This window comes from Hyperolius riggenbachi, chromosome 8, assembly GCF_040937935.1.
Source record: "Hyperolius riggenbachi isolate aHypRig1 chromosome 8, aHypRig1.pri, whole genome shotgun sequence".
Lineage (NCBI taxonomy): Eukaryota > Metazoa > Chordata > Amphibia > Anura > Hyperoliidae > Hyperolius > Hyperolius riggenbachi.
In genome coordinates, this window is record NC_090653.1 from 99,890,306 (window position 1) to 99,910,466 (window position 20,161).

The following is a 20,161-nucleotide window of genomic DNA, read 5'->3' on the forward strand; positions in this document are numbered from 1 at the left end:
TACCACCTAAAGGAATTTTACCTCCTTTTCTTGTCACTAATACAGCTTTCTTTTGCTGCTATTTGATTGCTGCTGCGAGTTTTAGTTTTTATTATATTCATCAAAAAAGACATGAATTTTGGCAAAAAAATGACTTTTTTAACTTGCTGTGCTGACATTTTTCAAATAAAGTAAAATTTCCTATACATTTGAGCGCGAAAGTTATTCTGCTACATGTCTTTGATTAAAAAAAAAACCATTCAGTGTATATTTATTGGATTGGGTAAAAGTTATAGCGTTTACAAACTATGGTGCCAAAAGTGAATTTTCCCATTTTCAAGCATCTCTGACTTTTCTGCGCACCTGTCAGGTTTCATGAGGGGCTAAAATTCCAGGATAGTACAAATACCCCCCAAATGACCCCATTTTGGAAAGAAGACATCCCAAAGTATTCAGTGAGAGGCATGGTGAGTTCATAGAAGATTTTATTTTTTGTCACAAGTTAGCGGAAAATGAAACTTTCTGACAAAAAAAAAGAAAAATAAAAAGTTTCCATTTCTTCTAACTTGCGACAAAAAAAAAAATGAAATCTGCCACGGACTCACTATGCTCCTCTCTGAATTTCTTGAAGTGTCTACTTTCCAAAATGGGGTCATTTGTGGGGTGTGTTCACTGTCCTGGCATTTTGGGGGGTGCCTAATTGTAAGCACCCCTGTAAAGCCTAAAGATGCTCATTGGACTTTTGGCCCCTTAGCGCAGTTAGGCTGCAAAAAAGTGCCACACATGTGGTATTGCCGTACTCAGGAGAAGTAGTATAATGTGTTTTGGGGTGTATTTTTGCACATACCCATGCTGGGTGGGAGAAATATCTCCGTAAATGACAATTGTTTTATTTTTTTTACACACAATTGTCTATTTATAGAGATATTTCTCCCACTCAGCATGGGTATGTGGAAAAATACACCCCAAAACACATTATACTACTTCTCCTGAGTACGGCGATACCACATGTGTGGCACTTTTTTGCACCCTAACTGCGCTAAGGGGCCCAAAGTTCAATGAGTACCTTTAGGATTTCACAGGTCATTTTGAGAAATTTCGTTTCAAGACTACTCCTCACGGTTTAGGGCCCCTAAAATGCCAGGACAGTATAGGAACCCCACAAATTACCCCATTTTAGAAAGAAGACACCCCAAGGTATTCCGTTAGGAGGATGGTGAGTTCATAGAAGATTTTTTTTTTTTGTCACAAGTTAGCGGAAATTGATTTTAATTGTTTTTTTTCACAAAGTGTCATTCTGATGGGTGGCAGTGACAGGGGGTGATTGATGGGTGGCAGTGACAGGGGGTGATTGATAGGTGATTGACAGGTGATCAGTGGGTTATTACAGGGAATAACAGATGTAAATATTGCACTGGCGAATTGATAAGGGGGGGTCTGAGGGCAATCTGAGCGTGTGGGCGGGTGATTGGGTGCCCGCAAGGGGCAGATTAGGGTCTAATCTGATGGGTAACAGTGACAGGTGGTGATAGGGGGTGATTGATGGGTAATTAGTGGGTGTTTAGAGGAGAGAAGAGATGTATACACTGCACTTGGGAGGTGATCTGATGTCGGATCTGCGGGCGATCTATTGGTGTGGGTGGGTGATCAGATTGCCCGCAAGGGGCAGGTTAGGGGCTGATTGATTGGTGGCAGTGACAGGGGGTGATTGATGGGTGGCAGTGACAGGGGGTGATTGATAGGTGATTGACAGGTGATCAGTGGGTTATTACAGGGAATAACAGATGTAAATATTGCACTGGCGAATTGATAAGGGGGGGTCTGAGGGCAATCTGAGCGTGTGGGCGGGTGATTGGGTGCCCGCAAGGGGTAGATTAGGGTCTAATCTGATGGGTAACAGTGACAGGTGGTGATAGGGGGTGATTGATGGGTAATTAGTGGGTGTTTAGAGGAGAGAAGAGATGTAAACACTGCACTTGGGAGGTGATCTGATGTCGGATCTGCGGGCGATCTATTGGTGTGGGTGGGTGATCAGATTGCCCGCAAGGGGCAGGTTAGGGGCTGATTGATGGGTAGCAGTGACAGGGGGTGATTGACGGGTGATTGACAGGTGATTGACAGGTGATCAGGGGGGATAGATGCATACAGTACACGGGGGGGGGGTCTGGGGAGAATCTGAGGGGTGGGGGGGTGATCAGGAGGGGGCAGTGGGCAGGGGGGGGGATAAAAAAAAATTGCGTTGACAGATAGTGACAGGGAGTGATTTATGGGTGATTAGGGGGGGTGACTGGGTGCAAACAGTGGTCTGGGGGGTGGGCAGGGGGGGTCTGAGGGGTGCTGTGGGCGATCAGGGGGCAGGGGGGGGGGAAATCAGTGTGCTTGGGTGCAGACTAGGGTGGCTGCAGCCTGTCCTGGTGGTCCCTCGGACACTGGGACCACCAGGGCAGGAGGCAGCCAGTATAATAGGCTTTGTATACATTACAAAGCCTATTATACATATGTGCAGCGGCGATCCGGGTGCTAGTAACCCGCCGGCGCTTCCGAACGGCCGGCGGGTTACTACGAGCGGTGGGCGGAGCGAGTCCCCGGCGGCTGATCGCGTCACGAATGACGCGATCGCCGCATAGCCACTCCCGCAGCCGCCCCCGCCGATGGGCGTATTGCGGTCGTTTGGGCCCGGACTTTGCCGCCGCCCATCGGCTGGGGGCGGTCCTCAAGTGGTTAAAGGGCATTTTATTTGTAAGTTTGAAAATATCACCTAGGAGAAAACTCAGGAAAAGTGAATTGCCTATGGGTCCTGATCTGAAGGATGGACATCAGTATCAGAGGGAGTGAAATAGTATTTGGGCCCCCTTACAGCTCTGGGCCCCCCTGTGGTCGCATGGCTGCTCCCCTGTAGTTATGCCCCTGGCACTTGCAGTGACAACACTAGGCATGTTCTGAGGAGAAAACCTGCTATACAGGATAACATATGTCAGTCCAGCCAGCAGATAGACAGATTATGCCCCCAGGAGAGATATGTTGACTCAAATCGTTATGCAAGTCATTGCAGACATTGCAGTTTTACAAAGCTATGTGGAGAGGTCAGCTAATGTATCATGTTTAACAATATAAGAGAAAAAAAAAAGATTAAGGCTTTAATGACTTGATTCACAAACCCTATCGGCGTAAGGTAGATCTAGTTATGCTCATTATTTAAACTAGCGCAACGTCCTCTGAGCACATGCATGCTACGTGCGCTAGTGGCAATGTAGTGTGCCCTCCTTAGCAACGGCCGCTACTCCCATACACCGCACATAGAGACATATCGCGGACGCTACTATGCTAATTCACATAGTAGCTATGTTAATTAACATAGTAGCTGCTGCGCTAGTGAAGTATCACCACCGCGATACATCACTATCGCGCGGCATATGGAAGGAGCGGCCGTTGCTAAGGAGGGCACACTACACTGCCACTAGTGCGCGTAGCATGCATGCGCTAAGAGGAAGTTGTGCTTGTTTAAATAACGAGCATAATTAGTTACTGCATTCTAAATCAAAGTATATGTAGTGAAGGTTTCAAAATCGACCCGTACATTATTGAATTTTGTCCTCATGCATACAATTTATATAGGGCTGCACTAACTAGCACGTAAATTACTACTGGAACCTATTGAAAATGCATTCTGGCATGACTCATTAAAACAATACGAGAATTAGCCAAAGTCATGTGGCTCACCTACTGCAATGTAGGAAGATTTCTAAGACTTTGAATATGTGTAGGTCTGAGGACAGACCCTGCATATATAGGGTTCCTGCTCAGCACTATCCACTGCTGGGCTCTCTTTTCTCTCCCTGTGGCCTGTGTCATATGATAAACACTAGAGGCCAAACACTACAGGCAACATGTGTCCACTAGAGGCTGCTAGTGTTTGACCTCTAGAATTTGTGATGTGACACAGGTGCCCGGGAGAAGGGACAGGAAGTAGAGCATGGCATTTGAGAGAAGACGCATGTCTACAGGTGGGTATCTGAAGACATAACAACAAAAGTTGTTTAGGTGATACCTGTAATGATTAACTGTACAAGATTCCTTTGCAAGCTTTCGAAACTTTAAGTTTCTTCTTCAGGGGTAAGCCGCGCAGGAGGTTTTCTCCGGCCCTGCTGGGCCGATTTGTTTAATTTTTTTTTGCTGCACGCAGCTAGCACTTTGCTAGCTGTGTCAGCATACCGATCGCCGCCGCCCCGCGCTCGATCGCCGCTATCCGTCGCGCTGCGCCCCCCCCCCCCAGACCCCGTGCGCTGCCTGGCCAATCAGTGCCAGGCAGCGCTGAGGGGTGGTTCGGGACTCCCAATGACGTCCCGACGTCGGTGACATTATCCCGCCCCGTCGCCATGGCGACGGGGGAAGCCCTCCAGGAAATCCCGTTCTTTGAACGGGATTTCCTGATCGGAGATCGCCGAAGGCGATCGAAGCGGGCGGGGGGATGCCGCTGAGGCTCGCTACATGATATAAAAAAAAAAAAAAAAAAAATGCTGCGCTGCCTCCTGGCGGAATTTTTTATACCGCCAGGAGGGTTAAGTGCTTCCTGATCCAGCTCTGAAACATGCCTGAAGAAGAAACTTAAAGTTTTGACAGCTTGCAAAAGGAATCTTATACAGTTAGTCATTAAAGGTATCACCTAAACAACTTTTGTGGTTGTGTCTTCGGATTCTCTCCAAGACTAACACCGGATCACACACAACAGACAAGTGGGTGTAAGCTCTGCTGTTGCATCTGTCAAATGGCGCTAGTGAAGGGCTTCTGACACAACACCATTTCCAGCAAAATCTTCCATGTGGCACGATTTTGGTATAAAATGGGTCGATTGGGAATTGTTTGCTGCATGGATTTCTAGCAGATTCAATCAACAGATGGATATTGATGCAAAAAATCGACCAGCTTAAGTATAAAATGAAAATCTGTTATTGGAATAGAAATCAACTTATTTTTAATTTGGTATGTCATTAAAATTATTTTCCACTTCTATTATCTACTTATTTCTTATTCCAATATGTTAAATTTATCTAAGAGGAAGGTGTCACATGAATTTTGCTCAACTCTGTCCAGATGTTGAAGCAAAATAACAAAAGGAAGCAAAATATGCAGCCATCAAGACATCTTTTTCAGAGAACAGCTTGCTTATTTCAGAAAGATGAAGTCAATCATGTGCTGCACGTATTACAGTAGCATGTCTCCATGGAAATAGAGGCAGATTATTAAAAAGTTTGACTCGTGTAATGAATGCACGAAAATGGAGACCGTGAACAATAGGACACCATTTTATTTTCAAAATTACAGCAACTGGTCTCCTTAATCCCAAAATGTTTACAAAATGTATTAAAGTTTGAAGTTATACGTGCTGTCCCCGTTCTGACAAACATGTTGCTGGTATCAAAACAGACCATCAAAATGGTCCTGTGTTTTTTTTTTTCCCCCTAAAATCATAACATTTCTCAGTTTCAATCGTTTACACGTTGAGCTCTATCTGCAGTTTTTATGCTAGTACACCGATCAGTTTTATTTTTTGCCTGAAGTTGATTTTTATTGTTTACTAGTATTGCAATGCCATTTGTCCTGTAAGTGACAAGTCATGATTTGTTTTTTAGAACCAGCAAGGAAAAATTGGCCAGCTTTACCTGCCTCTATTGGGGATGTTATTGGAGAACATCTCCAGATTTGCTGGAAGAGGCTCCTTGTACCACTGTACACCCATGTCTACTTCTGTAAGTCTTTTAGGTCTACTGTAGAGAATTGTTTCAGTGTGGGATTCAAGATGAATTAACCATGAAGGACACCAGACCCGAGATAAAGCCACCTAAAGAAAGCAGAGAGGCATGTCCATTCTGAATCCTTTCCTCGGTAACATCCTACAAATCCCCTAACCCCCTCCCTGGCTCCCTGTAAGCACTCTTTGAATAATTGGACCTTTGGTAAAATTTTCAGCCAGGAGGAGGCAAACCTGCTGCAATGCTCCCTACAATCGCCTTTCCATTTTTATCCTCTTAAAGAGAAACTGTAAAAAACAAAAAAGGCCAGGGGGGGGGGGGGGTACATAGTTCGAGAGGAGGAAGCATCTGGATCCTAATGAGGCTTCCCCCTTCTGCTGTGCAGCACGGATCCAGCTCTGGGACCCCCTCACAGCAGCAGATGGCATATATTTACCTTTGCAAACCAGCGCAGGAGCATTACCATCTTCCCCTTGCTCTGGCGGAAGTAGCAGAGCCTGATCGGGTCCGCTGTACTGCCCAGGCGCTGGATCCCAAAGGTAAGTATCACTGAGTGCTGCCTGCGCGCACCCACCGACACGCTTGTCAGTGGATTTTCGGGAGGTGTGGGGGGGGGGATGTCGGTCAGTGCTAGTTCGGGGCTACACAGGAGGATGGGGGGGCCTCATTAGAGCCCAGAGGCTTCTCCCTCCCGAGGTAAGTACCCCATGGGGGCTTTTTTTCCCCTTACGGATTCTCTTTTAAGGGAAGTTAATAAGGTAGAGAAGAAGAAAGGGGAGGGTGATAGGAGAGAATATCACAGCAAGCCTGCCTGTCTCTTCATGTTTTAAAATATGGCTTTAGTTAAAAGTCAAAATTTTCAATGAGTGATTACGAGGACCAGGGGGAAGGAGGAGAGGAACAGACAATTCACAGAGGTATCCATATTCAGCATGAATATACCCCTGGGCTTATCTAAGGTAGCTTCACCTTGGGTCAGGTGTGGTTTATAACAAAAATGTTCTCAGGCCACATCACCAACACTTCTAATCACTATCCTATTTAGCTTGGGTTCACTATCTGACTATTTGGTCTAATTAGTTTCATAAGTGCTCTGAAAGCCAGCCAGTATCCAATGTTATTGCAATTATCTTGACGTGGTTTGGTGTTTTTTTCTTTTATATTTGCACTGTTGTGTTTTGGGTTTGTTTGGCTGTTAAACTTAACAATGTAAAACCTTAATGTTTTGCCAGATTACACAGCTCAATACCAGCTATGTACTGTATATGTAGCAAAAAAAATTAAGAAAAGGCACTGACACTTCTAGTTTAAAAAAAATGTGTGAAAGAGAGGAAAGAAGCGCTCCAATAGTACATTAAAACTTTTAATAAAAATACGCAATATAGTATTGCACTTACATTCCAGTTGTTTTAAAATCAGTGTGTTTGTGGCCTGCCCATGATCATTCACCCATGCCGCGGTCTAGCCAGGACCCGGGGCTGCTCCGATGTCTCTCCGTTCCCGCGGTGTAGCGAGGAGGGGAAGAGGGGGCGTGGCCGCTCCACGTCACTGCCACTACATCACTACCGGTTTCTAAGAATGACAGAGAAAGCTACATATAATTGTCCCTCATTTGCTTCTTGCAATAAATATGTTGAATAAATATTGAAAGCACCTGTGTCTTTTAGTTGCTTTCTGTCAGGAAAGTGGGTTGGCTTCCATCAAAGTGCCCTGAAAAGGAGTTGTAATTTCTACATGGCGAAATTAAAATGTATGGAAATAACTTTCAAGGCCTGGTCACATTGGCATTTAAAATGGTCCATTTAGCTGTCCGTTACGGACTGAATGTTAATGGATGTGAACAGATCCTATGTTAATTAATAGGATCTGTTCACATTGCTCTGTTTAAACAGATCCTTTTGGCCCATTCAGCCATAATGATGATTCTGATTCTGAATACACAGTACATTTTGCCGCTCGATTGAGCCATTTAGATGGCTCGATTGATAATTTCCGACATCCGAATTTCCGATCTCCCGCCCGATCGATTCCGCGCTCGATAATGCATAGGGAACAATGAGAAAAGATAAGAAAAACGAATGGAAGATAAGAAAATCGCCCACATATTTGAGCATGGAAAACGATTGGGCGCAAAAATGTACCATGTATTCCCAGCATAACGGACCACAAGTTTATGGAGGGAGCGATTTTTCTGGACTAACGGATGCATCACATTGAATGCGCGCTAAGGTTTCATCACGGTCACGGATGAAAAATTCCAATATAAAACGATCCAGTTAATGGATCAGTTTTTATACAGATCTGTTTTCCATCTATTGCTGTGTGCTCTGGCCCTGAGTCTGGAATGTGCACATAAATCATGTCTATTGTTTGATTTAAAATTTTAGTGAGGAATGGGATCAGATGGGTACATTTAAAGAAAAATGTGTCTTTGTCCTGAACATTATTTAGGGCATTGCACAAGGGGTGCCATTAACTGTCCATATATAACATCAGGTTTACCAAAATAATCTGTTTATTAAATGACATGCTGTGATTCCTTTGCAGGCATCCCGGGACACGTTCATGTACAACTTCTCCACTCCATCCAATAGATCAAGCTTGATCATGGACAAAGACACAGGTCTGTTCGTTTGATTTCTGACCATATAACATTGTGTTTAATCTATTAAAATGACCTTAAAAGTTTTGGGTTTTTTTTGCCAAAAGATTTCAACTTTGACCCCATTCTATTTGTCTGGCCATGTTGATTTGTAATGATGGGGCAAATTCACCAAGCTTTAATGATATTGCCTTGCACAGCAATTTTACTGTTACTTACCCAGACTAAGTAGCACGCATGGGTGTCGGACCCGACGGTCTGCACTTAAAGAGAAACTTCATCCCAACCAGCAGCTGATACCCCTTTACCCAGGAGAAGTTTTTACCTTTTCTCAAACGGATCATCGGGGGGACTCTGTATGGCTGATATACTGGTGAAACCCCTCTAACAGTTTGATGCCAGGACCATGGTCCTGACAATTTCCTGTCTGTGAGCCTTGTTGCATTGTGGGAAATAACAGCTGTTTCCAACTGCCAAAAAAGCAAGCAGCATCTCCTTCCACTGACATCACCTGTCAGCAGTAAAAATGTCACCATGTGATAAATATCAGAATGTAAATCAGGGAGAGGAAATATTTTACAATAGGCAAACACTGACTTTTTCAATTATTTCACATAATCAGGGCCGTGCAGAGGGTCCTTAAGTGGGGGGTGCTCAAATTTAAAAAAGAGGCCTGGCAATGCCTTCCCCTGCATGCCCCCCCCCCCCCCCCCCCCCCCCGCCTCGTTTCTGGCTAGGGGGGTATTGATTGTCATGCTGCTGAATGCAAATGATGGGTGCCATGTGGGTTCTGGGTGTAAGTACTGAGTGTCATGTGGGTTCTGGCTATGGTTGGGTATCGAGTGTCATGCGGGTGTTGATTGCAAAAACTTAGTGCCATGTAAGATCTGGGTGCATGTACTGGATGTCATGTGGGTGCTGGGTGCAGGTACCGGGTGTGACATGGGTGCGAATACTTGGCGTCATGCCTGTACTGGGTGCTGGCTATGGGTGGGCTTTGGGCATCACATGGGTTTTGAATGCAGGTACTTTGGGTTTGGGTACGGGTTAAGTGGATACTTGGTGCAGATAGTGGGTGCCATGTGGAAGCTGTGTGCAGGTGTGAGTACTGGGTGCAATTTTAGGCCTGGGTGCAGATACTTGGTGTCATATGAGTGTGAGATCTGGGTGCCAGCTATGAGGGGAAGGGGTGGCTGATGGGAAAAGTAGAGGTTAGTGTGGGGCTGCAGGAAGGGGCAGGGCCATGCAGAGGATCCTCAAGGGTGTGGTGCTCAAATTTGAAATCGTAAATCGTGCTAAATTGTGTATGTAATACCCCCTCTCCAGAAAGCATAAGGCAGTCTTAAACCCCCCCCCCCCCCAAACACACACCTTTATAGCAGTATCAGGCAGACTTTGTGTCTCCTTCCAACTCTTTTGGTGCTACCACCCTCAAATCAGCAGTGATAGGTGCCCACTGTTAGTGGGTTAGAGGGTTAGAGTGGGCACAGTGGAGCCCACTGTGGAGGCACAGACTCACCTTTCATTACTGGGACCTCTGTCCCTCTTGATCAGCACCCAAACCTCTTTTCAGGCAAAGAAGTGGTTACCAATATGCAGTGGTTGCTAAGCATTAGTAGATGCAAAACTGCAGTAAGTGCCAGGGTGCAGTGGGTGCCCAGATGCAGTAATGGTAAGACGCAAAGGTTCACTTTGTGGTAAGTTGCAGTGGGTGCTGAGATGCCAAAGTAAAGTCTGTGTCAAGCTGCTTTGGGTACCGAGGTCCAGTTTGTATTGGGTGTTTATTTGCAATGGGTGCTATGCAGTATTGGGTGCTGAATGAGTAGCAGATCGTAACAATAGTGGGTGCCATGTGAGTGCTAATTGGTACAGGGAGCCATGTGAGTGTTGGACATGAGTGAGTAGGGAGTGCCATGTGTGGTCTGGATGTGTGCCATGGGAGAGTACTGTGTCTCGTATGGGTTCGGACCAAGGATGGGTACTGGGTGCTATTTGGGTGCTGGCCATGGACAGGTACTAGGTGCATATAATGGCTTTGGAACTTGGTGACGTGTGAGTACTGTGCCATGTGGTTGTTGATTATAGGTATATGTGGGTCTTAGGTGCAAATACTGAGTGCCAAGTGGGTACTGGGAGTGAGTACATGGCGACATATGGATGATGGGTGCTGGCTAGTGGGGTATTTGTTGTCATGTGGGTGCTAAAGGCAGATGCTGGGTGCCATGTGGGTTCTGGGTGCTGGCACAGGGTGTCATGTGGAGTCTGGCTGTATGGGTGTGTATCAACCATCATGTAGGTGTTGATTGCAGGTACTCAGTCCCTTTTGAGTTCTGGGTGCAAGTACTGGATGTCATATGTGAGTGCTTGCTGTGAAGTGGAGGCTTAGTGCAACTGGAACTAGTGCAGATGAAATATGTGGGTGTTGGGTACTGGGTATCACATAGGTGCAAATACTTGGTGCCATGCCTGCACTGGGTGCTAGCTCTGGGTGGGTGTTGTGTGTCACGTGGGTTCTGAGTGCAGGTACTTCGGGTGCTAGTACTGGTTATGTGAGTGGGTGCCATGTGGAGGCTGTGTGCAGGTGTGAGTAGTGAGTGACATGTCAGAGCTGGGTGCAAGTACTGTGCCATGTAGCTGTGAGTACTGGGTGCCAGCTATAGGGTGAAGGGATGCAGGTATTGGGTGTCATGTGGCTGTTTGATGCAAGTACTAAGTGCCATATTGAGGCCGGATGTGAGTATTGGGTCCTGCTTGGTGCAAGTACTGGGTGCTAGCTATAGTGGGGGTTACTGGTTGAGTGTAAAGTGGGTGCTGAATAATGGTGGTATTGCTGTGGGTGCAGGGGGTGGGAGATCACTTTGGATACTGCTATGAATGGCATAGTTGCTGCTAGGGGAGGTCGAGGTCAGTGTGGTTGATGGGGGAAGGGTAGGTCACTGTGGGTGCTGGGGGGGAGAAGTAACTGTGGGTGCTGTGGAAAGTAGAAGTCAGTATGGGTGCTGGAGGAAAGGGAGGTCACTGTGGGTCCTTTGGGGGAGATCACTGTGGGTCTCGGGAGGTAGAGGTCATTGTGGGTGCAGGGGGTGGGAGGTCACTATGGGTGCTGCTATGAATGGCATATTTGCTGCCAAGGGAGGTAGAGATCAGTGTGGGTGCTGGGGGAAGGGTAGGCCACTGTGGGAGCTGGGAGAAGTCAGTGTGGTTACTGGAGGAGGGAGTGGATGCTGGGTGTTGGGAGAAGCCACTGTGGGTGCTGGCAATGGGTAGGTCACTGTAGGTGCTGCTTTGGGGATGGGAGGTCCCTGTGGGTGCTTCAGGGGACAGGAGGGTAGCCACTGGGGGAGGGAAAAATCACTGTGGGTGCTTTGGGAGGGATAGGTCAGTGTGGGTGCTGGGGTAGGCAGGATCACTGCTAGAGCTGGGGAGGGAGAGGTCACTGTGGGTGCTGGGGGAGGGAGAGGTCACTATGAGTCCTAGGTGGAGGGAGAGATCACTGTGGGTTCTAGGTGGAGGGAGAGGTCACTGTGGGTGCTGGGGGAGGGAGAGGTCACTGTGGGTGCTGGAGAGGGAGAGGTCACTATGAGTCATAGGTGGAGGGAGAGATCACTGTGGGTGCTAGGCGGAGGGAGAGGTCACTGTGGGTGCTGGGGAGGGAGAGGTCACTATGGGTCCTAGGTGGAGGGAGAGGTCACTGTGGGTGCTGGGGGAGGGAGAGGTCACTGTGGGTCCCAGGTGGAGGGAGAGGTCACTGTGGGTGCTGGGGGAGGGAGAGGTCAATGTGGGTGCTAGGTGGAGGGAGAGGTCACTGTGGGTGCTGGGGGAGGGAGAGGTCACTGTGGGTACTGAGTAGGGAGAGGTCAGTATGGGTCCTAGGTAGAGTTCACTGTGAGTGCTAGGGGAGGGAGTGGTCACTGGGTACTAGGTGGAGAGAGAGGTTACTATGGGTGCTGGGGGAGGTAGAGGTCAGTATGGGTCCTAGGTGGAGGGAGAGGTCAGTATGCCACACTAGGATTCCTGTCTGGGCCTCTTTACTTAAAAGTGTCCCAGGCAGAGGCGGAGCTTCCCGCGGGTGGGCGGGGCTTAGCGCGATCGGGGGCGGGGCTTATTTTGCGCGGCGAGAGGGGCCTTTTATGAAGATTTTAAAAAGGGGGGTGCCTGGGCACCCAGAGCACCCCCCTGTGCACGTGCCTGCACATAATTATTGTAAAAATGAAGCAATTTTTATTACATTATTTTCACTGGAGTTCCTCTTTAAGGCAGTGGTGTGGCTAAGGAGCTTTCGTCCCCAGCGCAAATTTTACGTTGGGCCCCCCAAGTATTATACATAATCCATATGGTGTAACAAAGCCAAGGACATCCAAAGTATGAGAAGAGTAAGCAGAGAAGAGGAACAGTTTGTTAATGATTACATCTATTCAAAGCAAATATAGAAGTGATCATTACCAGCATAGCACCATTGAAGAGCAAATACTGTGCTTGAAGGGCCTTTTAGTGGGCCCCTCTAGTCCAAGGGCTCAGTGCAGTAGCAACCTCTGCACCCTGTATTACTACGCCACTGGCTTAAGGGTATGAGCTTGGATTGGTAGATGTTGGTTACACTTCACAGTTCCAGTTAGTTAGTGTTCACTCTGAACTATCAAATACAAAAGGTAGAATACAATCTTTGAGAATTGTTTCCTGATCTTTTTTCAGAAAGGGAAAGGTAAAGAAAGAGGGTACATATATGCTCAGATCATGCAAAGAATAGTTTTCATTGGCTAATCTGTTTTTCACTTCCATTTTATTTTTGAAGGTTACAGTTCATCTTTTTCCAATGGCTGCATAATGAAAAGGGAGGACTCGCGAGGATCGCTTTGTGCAGATGGGATGACCGAGGCTAGCATGAATGGGGAAAATGTAAGATTCACACAAGTGGAATCATTTTTTCATAGCGTACACTGGACTAACTTGCAGTATGCACTAACAAACAGCACATACCGTATTTTCCGCCGTATAAGACGCACTTTTTCTCCCCAAAAAATGGGGAGAAAAAGTCCCTGCGTCTTATACGGCAAAGGCAGGGAATCCCCGACTTCCAAACCGCAACCCGCCGCCACGTCGGGGATTCCCTGCACTGCCCCGTGTGTGCTCATTGCTCCCCGTGTGGTCCGCAAACACCCGCCGCCGCTTGTGACTATGTTCCCCCTGGGTGGTCCACAACTGCCGCGTATATGTCCGCAAACACCCGCTGCTTGTGTACATGTCCCCCCTCTGTGGTCCGCAACTGCCCGCTTTTGCCCTCACATGTGTCGCCGCTGTCCCCCTGTGTAAATAGCTGGACCCCGCTCATCTTACCTAAGTCAGTGCCTTCTGCGGGGATCGGAGACCCGCTTGTACCATCACTTGTGTCGCCGCTGTCCCCCGGTGTAAATAACTGGACCGCGCTCATCTTACCTAAGTCAGTGCCTTTTGCGGGGATCGGAGACCTGGCTTCACACACGCGGCTCCCCCTAGTGAAGGCTTCTGCTGATGACGCAGCAGAAGCAATTACTAGAGTGGAAGTGCGGAAGTGAAGCCAGGTCTCCGATCCCCGCAGAAGGCACTGACTTAGGTAAGATGAGCGCGGTCCAGTTATTTACACCGGGGGACAGCGGCGACACAAGTGATGGTACAAGCGGGTCTCCGATCCCCGCAGAAGGCACTGACTTAGGTAAGATGAGCGGGGTCCAGCTATTTACACAGGGGGACAGCGGCGACACATGTGAGGGCAAAAGCGGGCAGTTGCGGACCACAGAGGGGGGACATGTACACAAGCAGCGGGTGTTTGCGGACATATACGCGGCAGTTGTGGACCACCCAGGGGGAACATAGTCACAAGCGGCGGCGGGTGTTTGCGGACCACACGGGGAGGTACACGGTAGGCAAAATGGGGACACCTAGGGACAGAATGACACACACTAGGGACATAATGAAGACAGCAGGACACGTACTGGGGACATACAGGGAACACCTGAGGACAGCAGGACATACACTATAGGGACAGCAGTGAACATTCCTGGGACAGCAAGACACACTAGGGACATACTGGGGACAGCAGGGTATATACCAGAGACACACTGGAGACATACTGGGGACTGCAGAGCACACACTTACTGGGGGCAGCAGGGGACATACTGGGGACAGCAGAACACACATTAGGGACTTACTGGGGGCAGCAGGGGACATACTGGGGACAGCAGGACACACACTGACATACTGGGGACAGTAGTACACACACTTGGGACAGAAGGGGACACAGTACGACACCAATTGGGGGAGAACATCAACAAGACGCTCCTGGAACATGGACGCACCAGGTTTAGTATATTTCTTTTTTTTCCTTGTTTTTTGCCCCCTAAACCTAGGTGCGTCTTATATTCCGGAGCGTCTTATACGGCGCGAAATACGGTACATTTGTATAGTAACACATGGAAAATGTCTTCTATTTAGCTAATGAGGAAATAAGGCACACAACCGTTACACAGGAAACGACCTCTGACTTGAACGTCTGTCAGACTTTTTGCATCATATGTATTGATTTGTAGATAGTTTATTGGAGCGGTGGGGGTTGGTGGTCATGTATTTTGCACCGATGAAGACGTATAGGTGAAACATGTAGGTTTTTTGTTTTAGCACTTTGTATAGCTGCACTCTATGTAAATAACCCCTAATACCCTCAACTACTATTGAATAGGTACAGGGGCTGGCCTACAAATCATGGGGCCTGCCCCAGAAAAACTTTGATGGGGCCCCCAATGTTCACAACCTTTCCCTTGCCTACCCCTTGTGACCCTCAGCCTGGGGGCCCATCTTGCAGGGGTCATAAAACAAGTGTGGACATTGTAATCTTCACACCCATAATGAAGTGTAGCTACAAAGACTCCTGAGGGATGGGCCCCTTTATCAGAGGGGGTGAAGTAGTAGTTGGGGGGCCCCCTTACAGCTTTGAACCCCTATAGTTATGCCCCTGAATATGGAGTTAGTTTGGAGTGTACATAGAGTAGTGGCAGCTACCGTAGGTTTGGTATGAGATATATCTTGGATGCAGTGTCGGACTGGGAGGTGGAAAAACTGAGGAAATCCACCTGCTGGCCAAGCAGCAGTAACCCTGAGTTCTCACTACAAATAGAGATCTGAAGCAAGTCTTCACTGTGAGCAGCAACACCTGATTACTGCTGCTTGGCCAGCAAGTGGATTTCCTCGGCTCTCCCAGCTCCCAGTCCAACACTGCTTGGATGCACTCCATTAACAATATGTACTGTCTCTATAGTCTACCTGGTCTCTACTCCCTGAGTCTGAGGGACTAGACTACAACCTAAGCTACACAATTACTCAATGACCAAGTTTGTGAGCTTTGCAGTCTTTGACATCAATAATTCACATTGAATGAAATTGACACAGAGATGGAGAAGCACCCATGCAAAAAGACTTCAGTGTGCCTTAGCTCACGGTCACAGTACCATGTGGCCCAATAACGATAGATTCCACAGAGCTGGCACCACCAGATGCAGTAAAAAATGCTCTTTATTCAAACGTCATTAAAATGACATTCAGTCAGTAATCATAGCAAGAAATTGTAGCAATGGCGACAGCCCGCTCTTTCGGACTTGACGTCCTTTGTCAAGCCATTTTCAGTTCTGCTGAGTAGATTTTTAGTCCGGAGGTTCACTTTAAAGAGAAACTCCAACCAAGAATTGAACTTTATCCCAATCAGTAGCTGATACCCCTTTTATATGAGAAATAGAATAATTTTCACAAACAGACCATCAGGGGGCGCTGTGTGACTGATTTTGTGCTGAAACCACTCCCACTAGAGGCTCTGAATACCGTGGTACTCCTGGAAAACTGCCACAATGTAACAAGGTTCACAGACAGGAAATGGCTGTTTAGAGCTGTCTAACAGCCAGAACAGCTAGAAACAGCTACATAACATGCCCACAGTAACAATGTCACCATGTAATACATGTCAGAATGTGAATCTGGGAGAGGAAAGATTTTACAATGAGCAAACACTGACTAAATCATTTATACATAATTATGGTAAAAATGAAGCACTTTTTTTATTACATTATTTTCACTGGAGTTCCTCTTTAAGAGATAATGAGCTTTATTCACTATTCAGCGGTTAATCGCTGCGCACATGGAAATCTACAGTAATTCTACAGTAGTTCTAACAAGTACATAGCGCACATTACCAAGGTAATGTGTACCTTGCCAGTGAACTTGCATAACACGCGTCACCCTGGAAACATACACTTTACCTAGGTAATGTGTGACAGGCTAATTGTGTGACCCACCCTACGTTAATTTTACCGCTACGTGAATACATCCCAAGATCACCACTTGTAGGCAGATAAATGGCCAGGGAAATTAAGTGAATAGTTGTTCGCATTAAAGGACCACTATCGAGAAAAATTGTAAACTCCCTGACACGTTTTTTGACAGTTAGATAAAGCAACTGCCATTCACTAAGTGCTTTTGAAACTTAACAAAACCCTGAGATTCCCCCATGAGGAGATGAGCTAGTCCAAAACCTGTCAAGTCAGTTTTTTACTACCTACTGTAAGTGACAGCAACATGGGAGAAAAGTAATTTATGGCTCATTTTACTCTGAAAAAAAAAATGTACTTCTTATTTGAACGTGTTTACATGTATTTTAAATGTTATGATTTTCACGACAATGGTCTTTTAAGGTTACCACAGGCAGCCTTTGAAGGTTCAGTTTGCAGTTGCAGAAGGGCTGGGAAAATGTGGAATATTCAGGGTGTGTCTATGTCCAGGTTTTAGTGAGCTTAAAGGACACCTGAACTGAGAGGGATGTGGAGCCTGACATGTTTATTTCTTGTTAAACAATCCAGATTGCCTGTGTAGACTTGTAGAGAAAAAAACACAGGGAGACCGGGAGCCCACTGTGATGCAATATCGTTAGGTCACCAGGATAATAGAAAGGTGGTAGGTATACTCACAAAGGTTGGTTGCTGTGTGAGGCAAACACTCATTAGCGCATGTGGGGAAGTATCGTCCCCACTCTGCCTTGAGAAGTATGATGGTGTTTGCTGCTCCTAAAAAAAGAAAATTCAGTACTGGGAGTTTTTCCCAAAACTACCCCCCCTAGGATAGGGGCATGTACTAGGTACTGTATGTTGCTGGAGGCGCCTGATGTTGAAGAACTATGTATAAATATATACAACAATATCCACTATAGAACCTTGCAGGTATCCTACCTTGCCTTGACCAGGGAAAAAAGGGAACATTAAGGATTAGGCCATGCTTGTTTCAGGTGTGTGAGTCAAACACTGATGCAGTACACCAGGCAACTGGTATCGTTTAGAAGGAAATAAACATGGCAGCCACCATATTCATCTCACTTCAGCTGTCCTTTAATGTAAATTAATCATGCAGTGCATCATATTTATTTTTTTGTATGTGTTAATTTTTCTTTGCCAGGCCAATACAAACAATCACATGTAAACAGGATCAGTGATGAAGTGTTGTAGCTGGTCTGTTCATTAACAATTTTTCTGGTGTGCTATGTACTTTTTAGATGAGGAGAAGTTCCACTAAAAGCAGTGTGTCCCATTATAACCGATTGGATCCCTACGAAATAAAGAGCCTTCTCATCTGCTATCTGTACATTGTCAAAGTGATTTCAGAAGGTGAGCGTCTGTATGTCATCAATGTAATATCAGAATCTTAATAGATGAATGTAATGAATGAGGATAATAAAGTGCATTGTACTTTCCATCATTGAATCCCCATTTTACTGTTTGGGAAGCCTGTCTCTCACCTCCCAATAGAGGCCTCTAGTGGCTGGAGGAAGCAGGTGAAGCTACATTTACCTTGAAGGCATATAGCAGCAATCTCAATGCATTGAAACAAGGCACATTTTAATGAAAATAATCCTCATCATACTGGTCAATTTAGTAATGGTGCACAACCTTTCTTTAAAAAAAATTGCACTTTATGTAGGATGTACTTTTTGGTGGATTAAATCACTCTGATCAAATCTTTCAGCAGTCTATTGAGCTTCACTAGCCCAATAAATGTTTGACTATCTCCCTTTCATTGATAAAGTGACTGAAATCCAGAGCCGGCCTTTGGGGGTGGCAAGTGGGGCAATCGCCCCAGGCCCCGCGCCTGAGGAGGCCCCGCACCCTCTGCAGTGCTGGGGAGAGCGGGCATAGTTGTTAAAACTCACGTGTCTTCACTGACGCTCACAGCCACCATCTATTTCCTCTCCCAGCATATGTGTATTGGTAACAGCGCCCCCTGGGATGACGTGACCGCATGTCACCACAGGAGGGCACTGTTACCAATACACAGATGCTGGGAGAGGAACTAGATGGTAGCTGTGAGCATCCGTGAAGACACGTGAGTTTTAACAACTATGCCCGCTCTCCCCAGCACTGCAGCCACATTATCTAACCTGTACTGCGGGGCACTTACCTATCTAATCTATACTGCAGGGTTTCTACCTATATAATCTATACTGCGGGGCACTTACCTATCTAACCTATACTGCAGGCTGGCACCTATCTAACCTATACTGCAGGCTGGCACCTATCTAATCTATACTGCATGCACCTATCTAACCTACTGCAGGCTGGAACCTATCTAATCTATACTGCAGGCACCTTTCTATCTAATCTATACGGCAGACTGGCACCTATCTAATCTATACTGCAGGCTGGCACCTATCTAACTATACTGCGGGCTGGCACCTATCTAATCTATACTGCGGGGCACCTACCTAATCTATACTGCAGGCACCTATCTAACCTATACTGCAGGCTGGCACATATCTAATCTATACTGCTATCTAATCTATACTGCAGGCTGGCACCTATCTAACCTATACTGCAGGGACCTATCTAACATATACTGCAGGCTGGCACCTATCTAATCTATACTGCAGGCACCTATCTAACCTATACTGCAGGCTGGCACCCATCTAATCTATACTGCGGGCACCCATCTAATCTATACTGCAGGCACCTTCCTATCTAATCTATACTGCAGCCACCTTCCTATCTAATCTATACTGCAGGCTGGCACATATCTAATCTATACTGCAGGCACCTATCTAATCTATACTGCAGGCTGGCACCTATCTAATCTATACTGCAGGGCACCACCCTACCTAATCAATACTTCAGGCTGGCACCTATCTAATATATACTGTGGGGTACCTACCTAACTAATCTATACTGCAGGCTCCTTCCTATCTAATCTGTACTGCAGGGCACCTACCTACCTATCTAATCTGTATTGCAGGGCACCTACCTGTCTAATCTAAACTGCAGGCACCTATCTAATCTATACTGCAGTGCACCTATCTAATCTATACTGCAGGCACCTATCTAATCTGTACTGCAGGGCACCAACCTATCTAATCTATACTGCAGGCACCTATCTAATATATACTGCGGGGCACCTATCTAATATATACTGCAGGGCACCTACCTGACTAATCTATACTGCAGGCACCTATCTAATCTATACTGCAGGGTACCTACCTACCTATCTAATATGTACTGCAGGGCACCTACCTGTCTAATCTATACTGCAGGCACCTATCTAATCTGTACTGCAGGGCACCCCCCCCATCGAATCTATACTGCAGGCACCTATCTAATATATACTGCGGGGTACCTACCTAACTAATCTATACTGCAGGCACCTATCTAATCTATACTGCAGGGTACCTACCTACCTATCTAATCTGTACTGCAGGACACCTACCTGTCTAATCTATACTGCAGGGCACCTACCTATCTAATCTATACTGCGGGGCACCTACTTATCTAACCTA

At 46.6% G+C, this 20,161-nt stretch overlaps 1 protein-coding gene across 5 annotated transcripts in view; it reads left to right on the forward strand.

Moving 5' to 3' along the window:
• The window catches only part of DOCK11 (dedicator of cytokinesis 11), a 404,878-nt gene that overhangs the window by 212,894 nt on the left and 171,823 nt on the right, over positions 1-20,161 (forward strand). For all 5 annotated transcript variants that reach the window (XR_011023561.1, XM_068250928.1, XM_068250930.1 and 2 more), the window contains 4 exons: positions 5,610-5,726; positions 8,277-8,352; positions 13,124-13,227; positions 17,894-18,005. Coding sequence is in view for 4 of the 5 variants with exons in the window: in XM_068250928.1 (XP_068107029.1) it covers positions 5,610-5,726; positions 8,277-8,352; positions 13,124-13,227; positions 17,894-18,005 (409 nt within the window). In the remaining variant the exon portion in view is untranslated. The remainder of the gene's footprint in view (positions 1-5,609; positions 5,727-8,276; positions 8,353-13,123; positions 13,228-17,893; positions 18,006-20,161) is intronic.